Here is a 24,588-nt window from a genome sequence, read left to right as displayed (position 1 = left end):
GTTTGAGGAAAACCACTCTGTCCACAGGGGGAAATGTGCACGGAAACCGCCAGGCCAGTCAGAAGAGTGTTGTCATGATCCAGGGGAGGGAGTATGACAACGGGACTAGGTCACGAGAGAGGGGGAGTGGAAATAACACACTTGCTGACTCATGGGACGTGTGGGTGAGAGCAGAAGAGGAGCCCGGATAACCCCGGGTTCCTAGCTTTGGTGATGGGTGAACGGTGTGATTCCATCCACTGAGGCAGAAATGCAGGCAGAGGAGTGTTATGGGTTGAATCATGTCTCCCCAAAATTCATGTGATGAAATCTCATCTCCCAGCACCTCAGAATAGGCCATCAATTGGAGGTAGGGTCTTTCCAGAGGTAATCAAATTAAAATGAGGTCATTAGGGTGACCTCTAATTGAGGATGACGGGTGTCCTTCTAAAAAGGGGGCGTTTAGACGCAGACACACAGAGGGAATGCCATGCGAAGACACAAGGGGAAGACGGCCCTCGACAAGCCGAGGAGGAGGCCTGGACCGGACCTCTTGCTCACAGCCACTAGAAGGAACCAACCCTCTGACACCGTGGTTTCAGACTTCTAGCCTCCGAACTGTGGACCAATAACTCCTGTTGTTTAATCCACCCAGTGCGGAACATGGTTACAACGGTGCTAACAAACCAATACAAGGAGAAACTCATTTGGAGATGGCCCCGAGTTCTGTTTGCGGTCAGTGGAGCTACATGTATTAGTTTTGAATAGCCAGGTGGTGATTGGTGCCCAAACAGTAGTTCGATATGCAGTTCTGGGACTCAGTGAGACACTGGGGACCAGAGATGGAGATTAAGGCGTGTTGACCATTTCTGACACTCCAGCATCTATAGCACAGAGTACATAATAGGACTTTGAAAAAGAATTGACTGGATAAGCGTCATGTTTGCTTACGGATTGAGGGCAGGAGGAACTACTCGAATGTTGGAAGTTGTTCGATCTCCCATCCCAGCACGCGCAAGGTTGGCTCAAGCCCTGTGGAATTTGAGAGGATTGCTCTGTTGACTGCTGCTATTTACACTCACTAGTGAGGACAGCTCCTTCTTTGTTCTCTAAAATCTGGGGACAAAAAACTTAACTAATCGAAGCTATTCTTAGAACAGAGAACTATAAGCCTCTCTGGAGTCTTAGGGTCACACTCCTGTTCTAAAATGTTGACCTCCAAGTTAGCATGTCAGTACTGTGCCTATTTTAGGTTGCAACTGAAAAGTCTGCTTAGCTTAAATGTCAAAATAAGTTGACAACATGGCATAACTGAAAATGGCAATGACTGGGAATCAGGAGACCTTGCTTTAAATCTCAGATCTGCCTCTGAAGAACAGGGTCACCTTAACCTTCCCAAGTCCCTTTTCCGCATCCATAAAACAATGATTGGAAAGGGTAATTGGATGATCTTCTAAGTCTGGCATTCTGATTCCTTTAATTGTAAATGTTGGAAGAATTAAATTTCCACAAATTGACCCGCCAACCTAATTTAGTCCACCGACATGAAGAAGACATGTGAATCAAGTGATGGGCAGAAATAAATATCACAGATGACTTTGGTAGAATAAGTTCCCTCCATAATAATTTATCCCTCCTAGAGATGGCAGACGAAACACTGAAAGAGACAGTACTCTTCTATTCTGAAATTGAATGCATCTTATTTGCCAGAAAATTGGTTTTGGGAGGAAGGCTTCTGATTGTACATGGTCACTGTATTTTGTCCAATGACTTAAATTTCTGAGCATACTGAAAAAGGACATGGAAAAATCATCCATTTCTAATTGCATCTGTGATTTCTCCTGGATCATTTAATATTTAAGCCTCATGCATTGGCCTTTTCTTTCTATAGCTGGACATCTCAACTCTGGATATAATAAGCCATTGAAGGGTACAGATGATTAGGATTTACTAGTACCTATTAAGTTCCCTCATTTGTGCCCGGTGCTTGACTGGTGTTACATCTTGCCTCATTTAACACCTTGTAGCAGATGTTGCTGGCCACACTATATCTTCTCTGCACTCAACTCAACATGCTGGAGGTTGAGGACAAGACAGACATGCACAAGAGTTACTGCTGCAGAAGCAACCCTCAACCGATAGCAGATGGAGATTTGGTGGATAATATTCCGGCTTCCTCACTTGGTTGGGATAACTCTGAAGTATATTCTACACTTACTCACAGGGTTCCTCAGAGGGCTTGAGTTCCAGGTAGCCGCAGTGGGTATGGGCTTGATAACATACCCTGTGTGGGCTGCCTTCTTTTTCTGTCTTGATACCCTGTTATTGCCTGCAGTTGTATTCTGATAAAGTACTCACACTCACATCTTCACCTTAGTGTCTGTTTCTGGGGGAATCCAAACTAAGATATCCCTGAAGATCCCTGTGGAGTAGGTGCCGTTAATGCTAACTTATAAAGAGGAATCTGAGGCTCGGTATGGTTAAGTAACAGTTGTTAAGTCTCTGTGCTGGAGTTTCGCTGGCTCATACTGACACGCCTCTACACCAGTGCTTCTCAACCAAGGGAGACTTTGCCCCCAGGGGCATTTGAAATGTCTACAGACAGTTTTGGTTGTCACAACTGACTCCTAGTAGGTGGAGACCAGGGAGGCTGCTAAACATCCTATAATACACGGTGTAGCTCCTTACAACCAAGACTAATTCAGCCTAAAACTGGCCAGTGGTGACAAGGTTGAGAGATCCTGCTCTACACTCAGCAAGACTGGGTCGTTGGCTGGTGGCTCCCGTGTGACCTGCCCATTGTATTTCACTTCTAGGGCCAGGCTGTGGCTCAGCTGTGTTCCACTATCCCCAATGTGACGGTCTTTGGAACAGCTTCTACCTTCAAGCATGAAGCCATCAAAGACTCCGTGACCCACCTCTTCGACAGGAATGCAGACTATGTGCAAGAAGTGAAAAGGTAAGGAGCTTGCTCAAAAGATCACCAGGTTGGCCCTCGCCCTTCTCTCTCTGAAAGAACAGTTGCAATTCATCTAGAAGGGAGGCTAATACTACTAATATAGTGATAATAGTCCATATATATTAGGGGCTTAGTATGACTAGCTCTGTGCTAAACACTTCACTTGTATTAGCGCATTTAATCCTCTTAACCACCTCATTCATATCCCCCTTTTGCAGAGGATAAAACCTGGGAACAGAGCAGTTAAGTAACTTGCAAAGCTAATTTATAACTTGCAAAGCTATTATGCTAGCTGCTATAACACTGCCTTAACACAGAGAAGTTTGTTTCTCATTTATTCACACACAGACTAAGGAAATGTGGACTTCAACCTGGGTAAAACTGAGGGCCAATGAAGAACCAAAGTGGTCACATGATCAGATTTGGGTTTTGAGCAGTCACTGGTGGTCTGCATAGAATGAACGGGGGAGGGAAGGCTGGAGGCGGGAGATCAGTCTGCTGGCTGTTGCAGTCACCCAGGGGGACGTTGGCTTCTAACCTGATCCATTTCCACCCATGATCCTGAAGCTATTGATCATGGCTCTATGCATGCCAGCACAGAGAATCAGGTGGAAAACCCAGCTGCCACCATGGTCTCAGATGATTTGTGCATTTCACCTCGCCTGCTGCTCAGAGTTCAAGGCTAGTTCTCAGGTCCCGCTCCACTCCCAGCTTCTGAGGGGACTCAGGGATGTCCCAGAGCCAGTGTGTTTGTATTTTCAATTGATCAGCACTCAGTCGTAAGGTACAAAGGAATTAAGGTGTCCAGCAAGCATCCTAATAATAACATCACAATGTTCTGCAAACCACCCATTAAGATGACATTGAAGGACTAGAGGGATGGGAGATCTGGTTGTCTGAGATGGTACATTTAGACCAGATTAAGTGAAAGTTTCTTGGAAAGGAGAGTCCTCTGATAGCCTGAACTTTCAGATTTGTTTTTAAATTTTGAATGGAGAGATGTGCCCGTAATTTAAAATTGTCCCAGTATTTCCAGTAGGACATGAAGAGAGAGCTTTACAGCTAGATGTTAGAAGTTCGCCACCTGGTTCTCGGAAGCCTGTAGATCACAGGCATGTTTTAAAGACTTCCAAGATTTACCTTTGCCTATTTTCATAACCCTTAAGTAGTCCCTTCTTTGAACTCGTGTCTGTCAAGCTGTGGTCTGGAAAATGAACCAGCACTGTCCCCTCAGCAGTCTTTGCTTTCATCCTCTTACTGATATTTTGGTGAACATCCTTCCCTTTATTCATGTACCGACCTGCTGAATAAGCACGGAATGTCTGTGTTGGGCCAGGGCGGGAGACACAGCCAGACTACCACCTTGAGAGTCACCATCTGCATGGAATTTGAGTCTAGTTGGACAAGAGGAAACACAAAGAAGAAATTTTAAAAATGCATTGATTTACAATTTCCCTAGGTGCCCTGTTGGAGAAATGCAAGGTGCTAGTAAACACCTGCAGTTGGGATCGGACATATTGTCCATCCAAGAGTGAGATTTGGGCTGTGAATGGAAGGATGAGAATTTGGCCAAAGGAAGAGCCTTTCTGACCAGGGGGCGTGGCATGTGCCAGGGCCAGCATCAGAAGAGGCGGGGCAGATTTGAGGACAGCTGTGCACCTGGAGGGGCTTGGGGTGGCGCTTCTGAGATGTGAGGGACAGTCTGTGACCAGCTTTTCCCATGTAGTGGCTCCATCCCCTTGTCCCTCCCTGTCCTTGACCTGGTCCCTGTAGCCCTGGATCAGTGATGTCCACTGCTGTGGGCAGAGCAGAGGGCAGCAGCTTCTGAGACCCACCTCACCAGCACCTCTTTCAAGTGTGACTCCCAACAGTTCCTTATGTTTTTAGGCAGAGACCCTGGAATTAGACTAGAAATGAGCGGGAAGCGCAGATATGTTCATGCCCTCTGTCCCACTAACCCTGTCCTCAGGAAATAATCCCAAGGGAGAAAAAAGCAACAGGTGCCGACTCACTGTAGGTGCGCAGCAAGTCTCCGCGGGTGAGTTATAGCGCCGCTGTCTGCACTCAGGAAGATGCAGAAGCGCCTCCGTGCAGAAGGAAAATAGTTCGGCGGATTATGCTACCCCCACACACTTTGGTATTATGCAGGCCCTAAAAAAAAAGAAAGAAAGATAATTATGGAGACTCTGTCACAAGATGGAAAAAAATACCCATGGTAGCATATTGAGTGAAAAAAGCAGACTGCCAAATTTCATCTACACTGTGATCACAGCTTTGTGTAAATTCTCGACTCGGGAGAACATAAAATGAACGGAAAGGGGGGAGAAATCCAACCGCCAACATGCAAGGGGAGGGGGACGCGGAGTATTTCTCTTTCTTTTCTGATCGCACATCTTGTTCCTACACTCTTATGCGTCTGATAAACGAGGAAAAAATAACAACATAAAATTATTTGAGATGCGAAGGCTTTTATAAACCAGTCTCTGGGTAAGCTTCTGTTGAACACACTCTCAGCCTTGAGCCCAGCACTGCAAAGGGATGGGGGAAACCAGGTCTACCGACCTCACCTTCGCAGCGCTTTGTCCTTCTGTTTGGGAGGCGAGAGATGCCTCTGCTTGGAACAAGTACAAGACTTCGGAGCCTTGAAAATATGTGTCTCCGAATGTTAAGGGCCATAAAACAAAGAGGAGAGAAAAACCGGAGAGAGCAGCAGGGTGGACAGCCCCTGAGGGGTGCATGAAGGATGGGAGCAATTCCAGTAGGTAGAAGGCGGTGGGGAGCGAGTCCCCCGCAGGCGAGTGAGCGCAGCGTCAGGCGGATAATAGCTCCGGGTTCGGCTGGTCTCTCCCTCTGCTGAACCTCGCAGTGAGACCACTGTGTACCTCCGGCAGCCCTGCAGTGACAGTTCCTCATTCACAGATAAAGAAACCAAGACGTAGTGGAAATTAATGAGAGTAATCACCTGGACAGAACAGAAAATGGTCAAGAACGGATTCCTCGAGGTGGTATTGCTAAGCACATATGGGAGCCATTGATACTGAACATCTACGAATGTGTGCCGGGCACTGTGCTTGGCACCCTGTGAGGAGCCTCTATTGTGCACTGGCTGCTGAGCTCACCCTCTGGGCACTGGACACTGTTCAGCCCTCTGTGAGAGGCCTACTGTGTGCCAGGCGCCGCGCTGGGCAGTCTGCAGTAGCTCCATCTCTCTGTCCGTAGGTTGGAGGTGATGGTAAAGCTATGGCACAGGGGAGTTCTCCGAGGAAAGGAATTCAGGAAAAGGACTGAGTGGAGAGCCAAGGATCCAACTGGAAAGGAAAGTTACAATAAAGCGGAATGAATTTCTTGGCAAAGTGGGAGGGTTTCTGTCCCAGCGATGGCTCTGTGGGACCTGCCACCCCTCAGGAGAAACTCTTCACTGATCCATGTGGGTGGGGAGCAAAGAGCTGGCATTCTCGATACAGGGGTGAGGACTTGGGGACCAAGGAAGGCCAGACACGAAAGTCTTAGATTAGCAATTTCAAAATACCCGGCTGCTGAATCTGGCCCAGAGAAGCCCTGAGCTGGGGCTGTGTGTGCTTCATCTGGGGAGGTTTATGGCAGCAGGAAAAGGCAGACATAGCATCCGTGGCGTATGGCTCTCTGCCCTCACCCTCCCGCCTTTATGTAGTCATGATTGTATGTGGAGGCAAGGCGAGCACCCCAGAAATAGGGGGCCTAGGAAATGAGGCTGGCCCTGCGCCCCTGGGACACGACCTCACTGCTTGTGCTTCTCATGATTATTCCATTGAAAGGAGCTGCTAGGGTGCTTTTTGATGTGAGCATGACTGAGGGGCACCCACCCCGGGCTGCTTGGGGGGCTGGCAGCATTTCCAGTGGACTCAGCTGGGTCCCATTCGGTGACTGCACTGGGCTTATAATGACTGCACGAGGGATGGCGCTCTTTCCAACGAAGGGCCATTGCTAACCTCAGAAGGAGCTGTGTCTGCCTAACGCTTTGACAGACGCGGCCAAAGCATCTTCACCCGGGGGAGCCAGGGAATGGCATCAGCTCCGCCAGCTTCCCTTCCTCAGACTGCATCTCACCCCACCACTCCCCTGACCTGTGGATGCAGTGAGAGGGGGAGGAATGAATCTGTGGCGTGTTTGACCCCGAGCATGTGCGAACCCTGTTTTACCGAATTCAGCAGTAGAAAGGCGTGGGGAGGAGCCGGTGGGCCGCATACACAGGCCTGCAGTGCGCCTTCCTGCGTGGAGCCCAGGGAATGACCCCGCTTTGCTCAGCCCCTGCTGGACGACTGTGGGGCCCAGAAGTGCAGTGGTGGTCACCCCGAGGCTGGCCACAGCTCAGTGTAAAATCCTACTCCGCCTCTGGGGCCCTCACCTAATATCTAGATGCGAGGGGTCAAACCAGCGTCCTCCCATTGCCCACCATGGGCCTTGGGGTAAGTCGCCTGAACCCACAGAGTCTCGGTTTCCTCATCCATCAAAGGGGGATGATGTCCCGTGAGTCACAGGGCTGGTTGGCATAATGTGTCGATGAGATGAGACGTAAGAAGTGCTCAGCACTGTTCCCGGCACATAGTAGGTGCTCTTGAATGTGGGACATGCTCTCCTCGGAGGGTCAAGGTCACTGAGCCCCTGTTCTAATGGTTTCTGGGCTGGTGGCTCTACCCACCCTGAAGGATGCTCTGGCTGATGGTTGGGTTGTTGAGGTTTTGCAGTTTTTCTTTCATGGTCTTTTACCAAACCAGAAGAACACTCTTTAAGGCAGACACTCTGAAAGGTGGTAACAAAAGCTACCATGGACCCAGAGGCACCGTGAGCCGGGCCCTGCGCTCCACACGCATCCACTCATTCAGGCTTCACAGGGATGCCCGGGCCAGGTGTTACCACCATCCTCTCCTTCCACACGTAGGCTCAGAGATACCAAGTAACTCACCTGAGGTCACACAGCCAGTGAGGGACAGAACTAAACACTTAACACTGAGATGAAACCCACATTCCTAAGCCCAGTGCTATGCTGCTGTTCCCCGGCCACACAGCTGCTCGCTGTCCCCACACTAGTTGGCGGTGGTGGCAGCCAGCCTTGAGTCTTCTGGGAGGAGACCGTGGCCAGGGCCTCTCGTTCCCACGGCTGGCCTCCCAAAGGCTCCTGGGCCTACTCCGTGGATGGCCCTAAGTCAGGCTGTTGTACTGTGAAATGCCTTCCCTTCCGCACCTGACCAGTTCCTGCTCATCCATCAGTGCTCAGCAGAGGACTCTCTTCCACAGCCCCCGAGTCACCCTCTTGGAGCTGTGAGCACCCCGCGTCTGGGCTGCCCATTCATCATCTAACTCCCAGTGACCCTCAGCTCCTGGGTAGCAGGGATAAACTCAAACCTCCGTCTGTGTATTCCCAGCTCAGCACCCACAGGGCCTAGCATGAAGTAAGCACGCAGTGAATGGCTGTCCAGTGGCTGGAAGTGCAGGACCAGTGTGTAGGACCCTGACCTTGGTGTCTCCTATAATCTAGGATGGAAAAAAGCTGCCTGGAAATAGAAACCGTTGGCCTCCCTGTATGGGAAAACAGGGCCTAACTCTGAATACATGTACATTTATTTTCAGTGGCAAAACTGAAGCCTGGCTTCTTCAAAGACTCCGTTAAATGGACCGCTTCCCCAGAGCCGCTTACTAAAGCCGTGCTCCCAATGATGCTGGTTTGAGCACTTAGTAGGTCTCAAAGTCAGCGTGGTGAAAAGGCCATCAGCGCCGCACTTACACTAGACCGACCTTTGAGGTCCAGCTGTGCCAGTTACATCAGCTTGGGCAGGGCGCTGCCTCCGTGAGCCTCCGTTTCCCCGGACGGCCGTGGAGATTAATGGCAAAAGGACTGGGGGACGCAGAACTCGGAATGTCAGTGGCCTTTGTGGGAAGCACAGCAGAGAGATGCGGAATCACAGTCTATTTCTCTCATTCACTTATCCATTTAATCCTTCAGTCACGCAATCGATCAACATTTCCTGAGAACCAGTGCTGTCCCCAGCAGGGTGAGAAAGGCTGAGGATACAACAGGTAGCAGCGCAGACATGGTCCCCGTGTCACGGGGCTTTCATTTCGGTGGAAGAGACGGTCAGTGAGTAAGCAAACAAATAAGTAGAATAATTACAGCCCATGATCGATACTAAAAAGTATCCACTGTGGACATTAAAGCATAAAGGGAGCTCAAATAGAGAGAATTTGGGGGTGGGGTGATCACTTCAGGGGGCGGTGATTACTTACAGCTTCTCTGGGGAGGTCACATGTGAGTGAGGCCTGAAGGATGAGGAGGAAGGAGTCAGTTCTAAGGAGAGCTGCGGAGAGGGTGTTCAGGCAGAGATTACAGTACATGCAAAGGCCCTGAGGTAGGGGTTTTAGGGATAGCCAGAGGTTAGGAAGCCTTGAAAAATTAGTGGGAAGTAAGGATGGGAAAGTGGGCAGAGACTTATAGGTTCCCCCTTACGGAGTCCAGAGGATTGAGAAATGGGCCGCAGTGGGGCAGCTAATACAAGGAGATTTGATTGGCAGGTTGTGGGGGGAAAATGTGGACCCACAAGTAGAATATAGCTGTGAGAAGCATCAGGCAAAAAATGAGGACTCAGGACTGGGCAGGTCCATCAAGAGTGCCCTGGAAGGTGTGCACAGCCTAGTGTGTGGGACGCTGCTCCTAAGCACAGCCATTCTGTAAGCAAAGAGAGACGTCTTGGGAAAAGGAAGCTCACATGGAAGACTTGCTGGCCCAGGAGGGCTGGCTAGTAGGGCAGAGCAGGGTCCCACCGCCAGAGGAGTGAACAAACTGGGCTAAAATGGACCTGGTGGAAGGGAGGAAGACCAGAGCGGAGTTACTCGTCTTGGGATGTGAGGTGGAAACCTGACCACCACCTTCAAGCCCAGCAACACTGCGTTTCAACTCCCTCCCGCCTCTCCATCCTCACCTTACAGCAAGCTCCCTCTCATTCGCTCTACTCCACCCCTCAGGACCCCTGCTTCCCAGACTTCCGCTCATCAGGCTCCTCCCACCACGGGGGCTTTTGCACATGCCAATCCCTCTGCCTGGAACACTATTCCCGGCACTGTTTGCCTAGCGAACGCCTTCACCCTCCACTCATCACTTCCCCAGGGCCGCTTCTCTGGCACTCCTGAGTGAGCAAACCCTCGATGTAGATGGTCTCATAATACTTTTGTGACACTAGACCCATTCAGTTTCAATTAAATTTTTATTTGTGTAATTATTGGTTAATATGTGCCTAATGTAAGCTCCAAAGAGGGAGAAATAAAATCTGTGTGGGCTCACCAGTACATCCCCCAGTGCCTAGTGCAGTGCCAGGGCTAAATATTTAATGAACAAATTAATTACTGATTTGAAAAATTGCTGGCTTGGCTCTTGAGTAACTAACTGGCTTAGACCAGAGGATCTCAAAACATGGTGGAAGAATCAGCACCATCAGCCTCTCTGGAGGACTCGTCAGAAATGCAAATCCCTGGGCCCCTCCCCAGACCAGAAGCTAGAAGGAGAGGGGAGGGTGGGCACGTTACAGTCTGTGTTTCAGTGAGCCCTCTGCGATGCACACTTAGGTCTGCGGTCCACTGGCCTAATGCCCTAGTTGTGAACTTACAGGTGGGACTTGAAAGGACACACCTGTGCAGTTAAGAGCTCTATTAGGTAGAAGTGAATCTGATCATTTCAGATGAGCCTCTGTAATGGGATGGATTTTAGACTTGACTTGAAGGTTTTGAAGGGCTTACTCACACCAAGACTCAGCTGTCCATCTAGTGTCTGACCCAGGAGATAACACGTGAAGTCTCCGAGTTAGTGGCACTGTGGTCACAACTGTTGACATGCACTGCAGTGCCTAGATTTTCCTGGGGGATGAGGGTGGGGATGGAAAAACTGAATTATGTGCTAAAACAGGATAATCCTGCAAACTCACAAATCTGAGGAAATGCCATTCTATTCTGAGTGGAACAGGACCCAGCCACAATCAGGAGCTCCATGGGCATCGATATTTTTCCTACAATCTTCAGAGCTCTCTCCTGCATATCTTCTAACAGTGGAAGCCCAGTAGATGTTTGTTAAATGCATGTGTGAATCAGTGAAGGTATAAATAAATGAATGGAATAAATGCACTCCTAACAGTGCAAATGGAGTATTCTCTCTGGTCTGGGACCTCCCATTGCTGTAGGAAGATCTTCTCTATTTAACCCTTTTCCTCAAAGACCATGTTTTAGATTGAACCTGGAGCTTGGACAAAAAGAAGTTTGCAAGTTAAATTAACATGGTTTTTATAGCTTCACTGAAGAGGGGAGTGGAGACGGAAGAAAGCCAATCCCTCCGAGACCAGAAGCCCCATGAAGACAGGGAACATGTTGGTTTTGTTCACCGCTCTGTCTCCAGCACCTTGGACAGAGCTTGGCACATAACTCAAGCTCCACACATATGAATTATTGACAGACTTATTTATGGGGTGATTATTATGGGGCTGGCAATGGGCCAAGCATTTCATTGGTCACCTCATTGAATTTTTAGCAGAAGGAAACATGCCAGCTCCACTTGACAAAGGAGAAAACTAAGGCACAAGAAAGCTGAGTGAGGCAGCTAGATACAATGCGTACTGCCTGGCGTCCACGCGCATTCTCCTAGTCCAGGCTCGTTCCCTGTATCAGCCACCGGCCAGATTCTCAGCTGCCTCCAGCTTTCTAAAATTCTTGTCCTTGGACCCAGGAGGATAAATCCACCTCCTGGGATTTTGCCCTATTTATTGCTACTCTCAAGAGCTATCACTCTTCCTGATTCTGGGACTAAACAATATGACACAGGAAAAGAAAGAGATACACAGTTTGGTCCCCGATGGGTTATGGTATTGTCCTTTGTCTTCTTACCACTTAGAATCTCTGCGGAAGGAGTGGACATTGTTTTGGATTGCCTCTGTGGGGACAACACTGGAAAAGGTCTCAGCCTTCTCAAACCACTGGGAACCTACATTTTATATGGTGAGTGCTAACCGGGAGCGGGGCACACGCTCACTGACGAAGAGCACGGCGCATGTGCTGGCAGACAGAGGCTCCGGAAACTGAAATGCGTTGCTCTGTTGGGGCAATGAGGTTGGGGTGTTTACTTTTTTGATGGTTTGCAAAATAGTGCTATTGGCATTAGTTGTTTTCAATGACACAAGTGACAGGTATGTCTACTGCTTTGTTACTCCCAAGAATACTTCTTATTGCAAAAGGGACCAAGCCAAGCCCACGGAGTCACGGAGGCGGGGCTTGACCCATGGAAAGTGGCACAGTTGGGAAATGAAGGAACAGAGAGCAGTGGCTGGGGTGTGGGGTTTTAGAAGAGGTTCTTCGGTATCAGAGATGACATTCCAAACAACACTCTCTGGACCATGCCTGTATGGCCCAGTCAAGGTAGGAGTCCTGGGTAGGTGGAGCACAGATCTGCTTCTGCACCTTGGGTTTGGGAGGATCTATGAAGGACGTCAGGGAGCAGGTTTTCTCTCGCGGAATGAGACCCCAGAGCCCCCCTCCCCATTCTTCTTCTGTCCTTTCATAGGCATGCAAAGTGATGTAAACATCAGTCTCTACAAAATAAAATATATATATATCTGAAGCCAGATGTCCCATTGCAAAGCCGAATGACATTGGGTTATCCAACATTCAAGATTTTTGGTACCTCTGTGCCCTGTAGGTACAATAGAAAATTGAGCCTTAGCTCTGTATAACTCAGAAGAAAAAAAAAAGTATTTCCTTGCTATTAGCAGAGAAGGCTGATAAAAGAGATCATCGAGAGGTATAAATAGTCAAGCATCTTTTTGTTATCATCAGATCGTTATGAAAGGAAGAGAGGAAATACGCTTCCCATTGCTGGAACATTTTGGTATTTTCAATAGTGGCCACATATTTGAAAGTTTTTGGGGGTGGACACATAGTTTTCAGATTTTACTGTTGATAAGAGAAGCTTTGAGCATCGATGCACAGTGTAGGGATACTGGATATGACTAAAATGTGAGTCAAATGCAGATGGACAGTTAATTCATTTTTCACTTAGTTACTGATTCTATTTTTGCCCGGGTTTCATAGATTTCATGGAATACACGTTGATCATATCACAGTGTCTCACTGATTACTTGATTACTAAGTAGTTGGAGCCTAGTACCATGAGGCTTGGTGGTAGTCACCACATAAAATTAGAAGCAGTGATTAACTAACTGGCTACTAGTTTACCCAGGCCAAATAATTAAGTTTAAAATATACATTGCTGGTTTTGTTTTGTCTTTATTAAGTAACAGTTCTCTGAGAAAAACTTACTCTCAGTTCTATGGCGACAAGTAAAGAAACTCCTTGAAAAGGCCCCATTAGGGATCTGAACTTTAAGAACTCTCTCATGCACCCACCCCCAACCCCCTGGGAACCCACCGAGGAGTCTTTTCTCTCTGCAAGAACATCTTAGGGAACCTTTCCCAACTTCACCTCCCATCTTCCCTCTGATAGTGCTGATTCCAACCAGCAAAGCTCAGCTTCTCATACCGTTTTTCTCAAGTGGTCTCTACCTTTCTGCCCAGACCTCTTTGGGGCTCAGGAATTGGCCACACTATTTCTGGACCTGTTTCACTCTCGTCTGCTCCTCTCTGTGCCATTTTTCCCATCCATCTAAATTTTAGCTCATCCCAGTCTCTTCCTACCACTGAAGTGCCCCGCCCAGGTCAAAGCCCCAAGCCCCTTACTTGCCAAGGAACCAAATTCAAACCATAAAGGAGGCTCACATAGGAGTTCGTTTCTCAGTCTCTAAGGATGGAGCCAACAAGCTGTTTCCGCAGCTCATCATTTTGCTAGCGTGTTGGCTGAAACCACATTGTGGCCACATGCCCAACTTTCCAAAGAAATGAAATGACCACCTTGAGAAATGTTACTCCTTTTTGAGCCAGAGTAACTTAGTTAAAATGAAGTCAGCTTGACACCACCCACCCCCTCCGTTATCCTCATTCCCCCCAGGCTGACTCAGGCTCTTGACGGTTTTGGATGGAACAACTACCATTCTTTCATGCGTGATGAGAGATGTTGGTCTTCTTTTTTATTTTTTTTGGTACGTGCCCCTAGCGGGAACCAAACCTGGGACTCTCTGGTACGCAGGCTGATGCTCCAACCACTGAGCCAAGCTGGCCAGGGGGAAAGATGTTGGTTTTCATTAGCAGTCGTTGATTTGGGAATCTTTCATTTTCAGGTTCATCCAACATGGTGACTGGAGAGACCAAGAGCTTCTTCAGCTTTGCAAAATCGGTACGTATGTATACGTGGCTCGTGTACTATGGTGGTGCATGTTGTGGGCACTTCCACCTAAGGACATGGACCTAATGACCTAAACCTTGTTTGTCCATCTGCATCACTCATCTTCGGTGAAGCCTGCATTCCGCCTTGCTCACTACACATGGTCAGGACAATGACTTGGGTTGCTTCTGTCTAAATGAGGCAGGGAGCGGGGAGTGTCTGTGAATCCCCAGAAAGCTTTACTTTGATTTTCAACAGAGATGGCTACGTGTTGATGTTTTAAATCATCAGTTGAAAAGAAACTTAGCATTAGTGCATTTGTTTGCTCCGTGAAGAGCAAATCCACTTTCTGACCAAGTTTCTGTGGGTACTAGAGATCTCTGCATCCTCATTTTACTGAGTTGGAGATGCAGATGTCCCTTTTGAGCAAACTCCTGGGGTGATTTTTAGACCTGGGCAACTTTATGAACCATTTGTCTTAGAAAATCATGCTCTGAATACAGAGGTTACTGTTTGTCTGCAGTGGAAAAGCCACATCTCTGGGCATTTACCCTCTTATGAAACTACTCGGACCTATATTCTCACCTAGAGCTAGACTTGTTAGAATTAAAGAATTTGGGCTTGAACTTTGATTTTATCCTCTGTCCCCCCCAAAACAGGGGATTGCTGCTTCTCCTATGAGCTTGTCTTTGCCTCCTCTCCTCCCAGACTCCTGAGCAGTCCCTGTCGCTTCCCTTTCTTGGCATCTTCTGAGCACCTGCCCTCTGGTGCTCTGAGCCCGGCCCCCGGAGTCACAGCGAGAGAGAGAGAGAGAGAGAGAGAGAGAGAGAGAGAGAGAGAGAGAGAGGGAGGTGCATCTTAGGCCCTTGTGACTCTTACGTTCTAATGAGAAAAACAACTGATAAGTAAAACCTATGAATAACATGACTGTAAATGGCCATGGGAGCTCTGAAGAAACTAAAAGCAGGGTGCTGAAATAGAACGCGGCAGGGTGGGCTAGAGGCATTTTAAGCAGGTGGTCAGGTCAAGCTGTGGCAAGGGATTTAAATGCATTCCCAGCGTGGCTGCGGAGTATGCCTATGTCCTGTAAGTGCCGGCACTGTCCGCCAGAGCCTTTACCTCCAACACTGTGTGATTCTGGAGTGGTCAGTACTTCCTGCCCTGTGCAGTTATAAGGAAAGGGCCTCTGTTTGCATTTGAACTTTAAAGTTCAGGCCAAGGATCATCGCAGCTACAGAGTAAACCAGGAGCAGGAGGCGTCTAATACAGGACGCTGCCTGGAGCATGTCCCCTGAAGGCTGACTTTGTTGTCACTCACAGCGGCTTGTTTCTGTGGCTGTAATTAGCGTGAGGCTGACAGCCTGCTGCGGGGTAACCAAATTGCTCCCAAATTACACACAATTGTAAGAAGTGTTTTCCCTTTTTTCCCAATGCACAGTCTCAACACACAGTTTTAATGAAATAATTGCAGGGTGCCAGGTTCCGTGAAGGCGAACACAAAAACACAGCCAGGACGGAGGCCGAGATTCTCCTGCCAAAACCAAGGGTGGTGATTGCCCGCACACTTTATAGTCGGAGGTCAAGAAGGAAGGCTGTTCCCTTCCAGAGGCCTGGCCCAACATAGCTGGTCAGTAGGGAGCAAACTGAAGATAGGGCATGCCAAGGAGAGGGATGATGCCTTTGTGCTGGAAGGTTCTAGGAAGGGATTGTCTTCAGTACATTCAAGAAAGACTTAGGAATTAAAGCACATTTGTAATTACACAGGGCATTTTCACTTAGCTATCTTAATTATGTGCTACCTGCAACCTCCCACAGAGCTTGCGCATGCTCTTTGACAAGCAGCCATTTGCTTTCAGACAGTAACGATGATGCTGATAACAGGTGAAGTTGGCCCTGGCCGGTTTGGCTCAGCGGTTAGAGCGTTGGCCTGCAGTCCAGAGAGACCCGGGTTCGGTTCCCACTAAGGGCACGTGCCTTGGTTGCAGTTTGTCCCTGGCCCTGGTTGGTCGTGCTGGTGGCAGCCACTCGATGTGTCCCTTTCACGTCGATGTTTCTCTCTCTCTCTCTCTCTCTCTCTCTCTCTCTCTCTCTCTCTCTCTCTCCCTCTCTCTCCCTCCCACTCTATCTGAACACAAAATGGAGAAATGTCCTCGGATGAGGAGAAAAAGAAATAAATAACAGGTGCATTTGGCATTTACAGAGCAGTCTGACTCCAACTTCAGAGCGCCTGTTCACGAAATCGAAACCTGCCCTCCGACATGCGATGACAATAAAGCTGGTTTATATTTACAGAGTACCTAGTACGTGTCAGACACTGAGCAAAGCACTTTGTATGTATTAACACATTTACCCCTCAGGAGGACCCCATGAGGGACAGCAAGGAAGCTGCACACAGAGAGGTTAAGTGACTTGCTTAAGGTTGCACAGCTAGTAAGTGGCAGAACTGGGATTCCAGATCAGGCCCTCGGCTCTGGAACTCAAGCACGACGGCAGCAACTGTAGATTCAGCATTCATTTCACAAGTATTGATTGAGGCATTGCAGATACACTGCGGATCAAGTGATTAATGATTTCTTTTGCTTTCTTTGGCAAGTAGCCCACGGTGAAATGCATATCTCTCCCGGAGCTGGCCCTCAGGCCCTTGGGGAATGTACTTTGGTAAAGAATTTTGTGCATGAACCTGATCCTTACTTAAGCCCGTCATTCTCACACTTATTTTCCTAGTATGATTTTCTCACTTAAAGTAAATCAGATCTTTTACTTTCTTGAGCTTCGTCAATCCTGGGAAGAGGCAAGATATAAATGAGCAGAACGATAGCACAGATGTTATGAAAGCTCATAAGTGCATCACATTCATCTTTGCCTTCAATATTAAACTGATAATAATAACCAGCTCACCTCTTAGAACCCTCCGGAAACTGGAACTTGGATTTCCAAATTCAAACCGGCACCAAAGGAATCACAATTTAAATCGGAACAAAGCAGTTGGATGACCATTTCTGCAGCTAGTTAATGGACTATTTACATATTTTCATGTCTGATTGGGAGATGAGAGATCAGAAAAGAAGCAGCCAGGTTTGCATGTTGTGTGTATCCCACGGAGGACTTTAGTCCGGGGGTTCTCACCTTTAGAGCTACTGACATTTTGGGCTGAGGAATTCTCTGTTGCCAGGCGCTGTCCTGTGCACTTTGTGTTGGGCAGTATTGCTGATGTCTGCACACTAGAGGCGGTGCATTCAGTCCTCACCATAAAAATGTCTCTAAACATTAGCAATGTCCCCTCCGGAAAAACTGCCCCAGGTGAGAACCACTGTCTCAGCCCCAGTACTATGGTTTTATCACTCCTTTCCTTGTCCCTGAATCACACTGCTCACTCTTCCTTGTCTGATGCGTTATGTCATCTCTCCAGCCTTGTTGTTATCCCCCTGGGAAAGCCACACCTTCAGTCAATGTCATTGCCCCTACCATGTCCCCAGCGCACTTTGTAACCCTCTATGCCACCCCCCTGCCTTCACCAACCCCCGCACCACCACCACCGTTCACCAAGCCACGTGCTTTACACTAAATTCTCCCAGGAAGCGGCAGAGGCAATGACCTGCCCCGGCAGGTAGCTGAGAAAAACGAAGCACGGAGAATAACGGGGCAAGCTGCACAGCCAGGATGCAGCTCCAGAGCTGCTGGTCCGAGCCACATGCCGCGCCCAGCTCCATGTGGCCTAGTGGTCGCCGGACAGAGCTCTCTGTCCCCCGATCCTGAGCTCTGCTCACAGGCATCACTGTCTGTAGATTCCCATGCGCTCACCACACAGATGCTTTAAAAAATACACCAACCACATCTGAAGAGAGCACTCCCGCCAAAGTCCTCCCTGAGCCAAGATTCGAGGGTAACAGGGACTGCCCCCACCAGGCTCCCACTTTATTTTTCAATCCTCACTCGAGGATATTCTTCCAGTTATCGTCAGATAGAGTGAGAGGGAGGGAGAGAGAAACTTCGACCGAGAGGAACACATGGGCAGTTGCCTTTCACACGACTCCGATCAGGGCCGGGATGAACCCCAACCGAGGTTCGTGCCCTTGACAGGAATCAAACCCGCAACTCATTGGTCTGCGGGCCGATGCTCTAACCACTGAGCCAAACCGGCCAGGGCAGGGCTCACACTTTTGATCACTCTCTTGAAACTAAATTGTTGTAGAAAACCCACCATGGAACTGAGAACATCCCATCGACACATGGACCACATTCATGGGTGAGGAAAATGAGTCAAAGTAGGACAGTGGTAAAAGCAAATTGTCAACAGAACTGGTAATCAGTCCACGGACATTCGTTCACCGAGATGCCTAGATAGTTCTTCTGCCCGAGTCTGGCGTACTGCCTGTAAGAAAGGTGAAGTGCTCCCTAAAGAAGCGCTGCACATTTTCCCCAGGTCCATTTCCAGTCAGGATTTTGTGGACCCTGTTGTCTGGGTGCCTAGAGGTTTCTACAGTCTTTTAGATGGTGCGTGAGTTTTTAAAATATGGAAAAACAGTCACTTTCGCCAAACATGAAACATGGAGAAAGCCACATGCACAGCAATGTTTTAGAACCTTGACAACTGTTCACCTGTGAGCCAAGATGTTTCTTGGCATGAACTTTGTAACTTTAAAAAAAGATACCTCTTGGCCAGCTTGCGTCTGGCCCTGTGCAGCCCATCCCCTCCCGATACGCTGAGAACACGGCGTGGCTTTGTCCTCCTAACCCGAAACCCCCTCTCTCCAGTGGTGGCAGGTCGAGAAAGTGAACCCCATCAAGCTGTACGAAGAGAACAAAGTCATCGCGGGGTTTTCCCTTTTAAATCTGCTCTTCAAGCAGGGCCGCGCGGGCCTCATCCGAGGGGTGGTGGACAAGCTCCTGGCACTCTACACCCAGAAGAAGATCAAGCCCGTTGTGGACTCCCTGTGGGCCCTGGAGGAGGTAAGAATGCTGCTGTTCCCCAGACAACGCTCTCTTTGTAGTCCAGGCGGGTTTGGGCAGCCAAACACAACTTTGTACTAAACGGTTGTTCTCTACGTTGCTTTGTTTTAAATGACGGTCCTAAAAGTCATTGTCCCATAGTGTGGTACTTTGGATATAAAAAATATTTTTAAGTTCTCTAGTGGTTCTTTTTTTTTATTTTTTTATAAATTATGTAGGTTTCAGGTGTACAATTCTATCATACATCATCTGCATATTGTAGTGTGTGTTCACCACCCCAATTCAAGTCTCCATCCATCACCATTGATCTCCTCTCTATCCTCTCCCACCTCTCCCACCTCTCCCACCCCCTTTCTCTTTGGTGACCGCCATCCTGTTGTCTGTGTCTATGAGGTTTTTCTTCCTTTTTGCTTAATGCCTTCACCTTTTTCACCCAGCTCCGCACCCTCCTTCCCCTCGAATAGCTGTCGGTCTGTTCTCTGTATCTATTTTGTATGCTAGTTTATTTTGTGATATTCCACATGGAAGTGAAATGATATGGTATTTGTCCTTCTCTGACTGGCTTATTTCACTTCGCATAATACTCTCCAGGTCCATCCGTGCTGTCACCAAAGGTAAGATTTCCTTCTTTTTTATAGCCAAGTAGTATTCCATTGTGTAAATGTACTACAGCTCTTTTGTCCACTTATCTACTGATGGGCCCTTGGGCTGCTTCCAAATCTTAGCTATTGTAAATAACACTGCAATGAACATAGGGGTGCGTATATTTTTTTGAATCAGTGTTTTGGGTTTCTTCTAATAAATTCCCAGAAGGGGAATCAGTGGGTCATGAGGCAGTTCCATTTTTAATTTTTTGAGGTAACTTCATACTGCTTTCCACAGTGGGCACACCAGTCTGCATTCCCACCAGCAGCGCAGGGTTCCCTTTTCTCCACACTCGTCATTTGTGGATTTATTGATGATAGACAGTCTGACAAGCGTGAGGTGATACCTCATTGTGGTATTAATTTGCATCTCTCTGATAATTAGTGATGTTGAGCATCTTTGAACATGTCTATTGGCCATCTCTATGTCCTCTTTGGATAAGTGTCTATTCAGGACCTTTGGCCACTTTTTCATTGGATCATTTGATTTTTTTGGTGTTGAGTTCTTTGTATTTGGACATTGACCTTTTATCAGATGTATTATTGGCAAATATGTTCTCTCATTCATATTTTAGTTGTCTTTTCATCTTGTTGGTAATTTCCTTTAATGCAAAGAATTTTCTTTTGTTGTTAATCCTCACCAGAGGATATTTTTTTCATTGATTTTTAGAGAGAGTGGGAGGGAAGAAAGGAGAGGGGCAGAGAGAGAGACAGAGAGAAAGAGAAATATTGATGTGAAAGAGACACATCAATCGGTTGCCTTCTGTATGCTCCCCAACCCGGGCCAGGGGTCGAACTTGTAACCCAGGTATGTGCCCTTGACGGAAATCAAACCTGTGACCCTTTAGTGTGAGGGCTGACACTCTAACTACTGAGCTACACTGGCCAGGGCATACAAAAACTTCTTAGTTTGATGTCTTCCTATTTGTTTATTTTTCCTTTTGTTTCCCTTGCCCAAGGATATATGTCAGAAAATATATTGCTATGACAAATATCTGATATTTTACTGCCTGTATTATCTTCTAGGATTATTATGGTTTCAAATCTAACATTTGTCTTTAATTCATTTTGAATTTATTCTGTGTATGATGTAAAAAAGTGGTCTAGTTTGCCCAGCTGGTGTGGCTCAGTGGTTGAGCATCAACTTGTGCACCAGGAGGTTACTGGTTCAATTCCAGGTCAGGGTGCATGCCCAGGTTGTGGACCCGATCCCCAGTGGGGGGCATGCAGGAAGCGGCCAGTCAATGCTCACTCTTGTCAATGTTTCTCTTCCCCCTTTCTCTTTCTCTCTCTTTCTAAAAAATTAATAAACAACAACAACAAAAATTTTTTTAAAGAAATGTGGTCTGGCCCTGGCCGGTTTGGCTCAGCGGTTAGAGCGTTGGCCTGCGGTCCTGAGAGACCCGGGTTCGGTTCCCGCTAAGGGTGCGTACCTCGGTTGCAGTATGTCCCCGGCCCTGGTCAGTTGTGCGGGTGGCAGCCACTCGATGTGTTCCTTTCACATCGATGTTTTTCTCTCTCTCTCTGTTCCTCTCTCTCCCTCCCACTCTACCTGAACAAAAAATGGAAAAATGTCCTCGGGTGAGAATAAAAAAAAAAAAAAAGAAATGTGGTCTGGTTTGATTTTTTTCCATGTATCTGTTTTTTCCTAACACCATTTATAGAATAGACTACTTTTACCCCACTGTATGTTCTTGCCTTCTTTCAAATATTAATTGACCATAAAGGTATCGGTTTATTTCTGGGCTCTTTATTCTGTTCCATTGATTTATATGTCTGTTTTTGTGCTAGTATGATGCTGTTTTGATTACTCTGGCTGTGTAGTATAGTTTGATATCAGGTAGCATGGTTCCTCCAACTTTATTCTTCTTTCTCAAGATCACTACTGCTGTTCAGGGTCTTTTGCAGTCCTATATAAGTTTTTGGAATATTTGTTCTAATTCTGTGAAATATGACATTGGTATCTTGATAGGAATTGCACTGACTCTATAGATTGCTTTGGGTAGTGTGGACACTTTAATGATGTTAATACTTCCTATCCACGAACATGGTATGTGCTTCCACTTATTATCATCTTCTTTAGTTTTCTTCTTCAGTGTTTTATAATTACAAGTATAGGTCTTTTTATCCTTGGTCAAATTTACTCCTAGGTATTTTTTTTAAGCAGTTGTGAATGGGATTGGTTCTTCATTTCCCTTTCTGATAGTTCATTACTGGTGTATATAAATGCAACTGATTTCTGGATATTTATTTGGTATTCTGCTACTTTATTTTATTTATCAATTCTAGTTGGTTGTTTTTTTTTTTTTTTTGGTGGAATCTTTAGGGTTGTCATATATCAGTATCTGCAAATAATGACAGTTTTACTTCCTCGTTGCCAATTTGGATGGCTTTTATTTCTTCTTGTCTGATTTTTGTGGCCGGGATTTTCAGTACTATGTTAAATAAGAGTAGTTAAAGCAGACAACCCTGCCTTGTTCTCAACCTTAAGGCAAGCAATTGTAGTTTTTGCCTGTGGAGTATGATGTTGGCTGTGGATTTGTCATAAATAGCTTTTATCATGTTGATGTATGTTTCCTCTAGTCCCACTTTGCTGAGAGTTTTTATCATAAATGGGTGCTGGATTTTGTCAAATACTTTTTCTGCATCTATTGGTATGATATTGTGATATTCATCCTGCATTTTGTTTATGTGGTGTGTCACATTTATTGATTTGCAGATATTGTACCAACCTCGCATGCCCGGAATAAATCCCACTTGATCATGATGTATGGTCTTTTTAATGTATTTGCTGGATCCAGTTTGCTGATATTGTGTTGAGGATTTTTAGCATCTATATTCATCAGGGATATTGGCCTATAATTCTCTTTCTTTGGAGTGTCTATATCTGATTTTGGAATTAGGATAATGCTGGCCTTGTAAAATAAGCTTGGGAGTCTTCTCTCCTCTTGAATTTTTTGGAATAGTTTAAGGAGGATGGGTGTTAGTTCTTTGAATGTTTGGTAAAATTCACTGGTCGGGGCTTTTGTTAGCTGGGAGTTTTTTTATTATTGACTTCAAATTTCATCAGCAGCTAATCAGTCTCTTCCAATTTTTTGTTTTTTCCTGATTTAGTTTTGGAAGGCTGTATGTTCTGGGTATTTATTCATTTTTGTCCCAAATGTCCAATTTGTTGGCATATAGGCATTTGTAATATTTTTTTACAATCCTTTATATTTATTTGGTGTTAGTTGTTACTTCTCTTTTATTTCTGATTTTATTTATCGAGTCTTCTCTCTTTCTTTCTTGATGAGTCTGGTTAAGGGTTTGTCACTATTGTTTGTCTTTTCAAAGCACCAGCTCTTGGTTTCAGACTGCCTGTTAGGCTCGGTCGCTGAAGGAACCCCTGGTGGGGTTCGAGTTGCATGAGGCAGGTTCTCAGTGAGTCACCAGGTAGGGGCGAGTGGTGTTCACCAACTGATACAGGTTCAGACTCGGTGTCAATGCTGGGTCTGAGGCCACTCAGCAAATGTCCCAGGGTATACCAAGTCTGGCTGCCCCCTGCTGGATGCTTGCACACCTTTGTGGTGGACAGGGTCTCAGGGAGTCATCAAGGTGAGGCCAGTAGAATTCATCAGGCCCAAACAGACCAAGATTTGGCCATGTGAAGGTAGGGCTCTGCGCTGGTCAGGTGTGTGAATGAAAAATGGCCCCATCCTGGAGCCACAACTCAGTCTGTCCCAGATTCTTCCAGGAACCTGATCTCAGGAGGACAAGGCAGCCAGGAATCAGGAGGATGGGGATAGTACATCTCCTGTGAGGAGTGGTGCCCAGCAGGCTTGGGAGAAGGTGGGGAAGTGGCCCCGCCCCAGAGCCACACAACTCCGTCACTGACACCTTCTGAGTCTGCCCAGACCTCTACAGCTCAGCTCAGGCAGCTGACTCCTCAGCATGATGCAAGCCCTGCAGCCCGGGGCAACAGGGAGTCCAGAGGGCGGGGCTGCTGCTTTCCCTCTTGCTGATGCCATATGAAGGGAGTGAGTGCTCCACCCAAGAAAGATGGCATCTGTGGTGTGGCAGAGGGACTCAGCACAGGGACCCTGGCAGCTGTCCCTTCAGCTATCTCTCCAGAGGCACAAACACCAGTCTCTCCTCACACAACTCTAGTCCTCTCTGCCCTCCCTCTGCTGGAGCCCAGAGTGAGTGAACGAGATTTTGGTCCTTTAAGAAGGGTACCTGTGTCTGCAGCAGACTCCTCTCTCTCCCTGGTGGACAGATTCTTTGCCGATTTTCACAGTCAGATGTTATATGTGCACCTTTTCCTGGCTCTGGTGCTCTGGGCTGGGAGCCTGATTTGAGGTTGAGACCACACATTTTTTAGGGGGACCCCCAGCAGCTGAGATATCCCTCCTAAATCTTAGTTGCTGCTTGGATGAGAAGGGCCAGCCCTTTCTGCATCTTTGTTCTTCCTACCTGTCTCACTGTGGCTTCTTCTGTACATCCTTGGTTATGAGACTTCTCTTCAGCTAGTCCTCAATTGGCTGTTCAGGTGTCTTCCTCTGTATTTTAGTTGTAATTCCAGTTTGGTCCTGGAAGGAGGTAAGTGTAACATTCACGTACTCTGCTGCCATCTTGGATCCTCTCTTCCCCCTAGTGGTTCTGAAACCACATGTTTCACCATATTGTGTACCATAAACCCTTTCCAGATAAGCCACCAAATTTTAATCTATGTATACAATTCATCTGGTGTACAAGAGAGCACACATATTGTTGCTACGCCATTTGTATCGTCAC

General features: G+C 47.2%; 1 protein-coding gene across 1 annotated transcript in view; it reads left to right on the top strand.

Annotated features, from left to right (window-relative positions):
• VAT1L (vesicle amine transport 1 like) overlaps window positions 1-24,588 on the top strand; it is a 164,841-nt gene that overhangs the window by 69,115 nt on the left and 71,138 nt on the right. The window contains exons 4-7 of the mRNA XM_036275024.1: window positions 2,796-2,938; window positions 11,844-11,947; window positions 14,178-14,233; window positions 18,977-19,171. Of these exons, the coding sequence (XP_036130917.1) occupies window positions 2,796-2,938; window positions 11,844-11,947; window positions 14,178-14,233; window positions 18,977-19,171 (498 nt within the window). The remainder of the gene's footprint in view (window positions 1-2,795; window positions 2,939-11,843; window positions 11,948-14,177; window positions 14,234-18,976; window positions 19,172-24,588) is intronic.

Source organism: Molossus molossus, unplaced genomic scaffold (genome assembly GCF_014108415.1).
Source record: "Molossus molossus isolate mMolMol1 unplaced genomic scaffold, mMolMol1.p scaffold_m16_p_21, whole genome shotgun sequence".
Classification (NCBI taxonomy): Eukaryota; Metazoa; Chordata; class Mammalia; order Chiroptera; family Molossidae; genus Molossus; species Molossus molossus.
The sequence above is the reverse complement of the archived record's forward strand: the minus strand, read 5'-3'. Positions and strand labels throughout refer to the sequence as shown.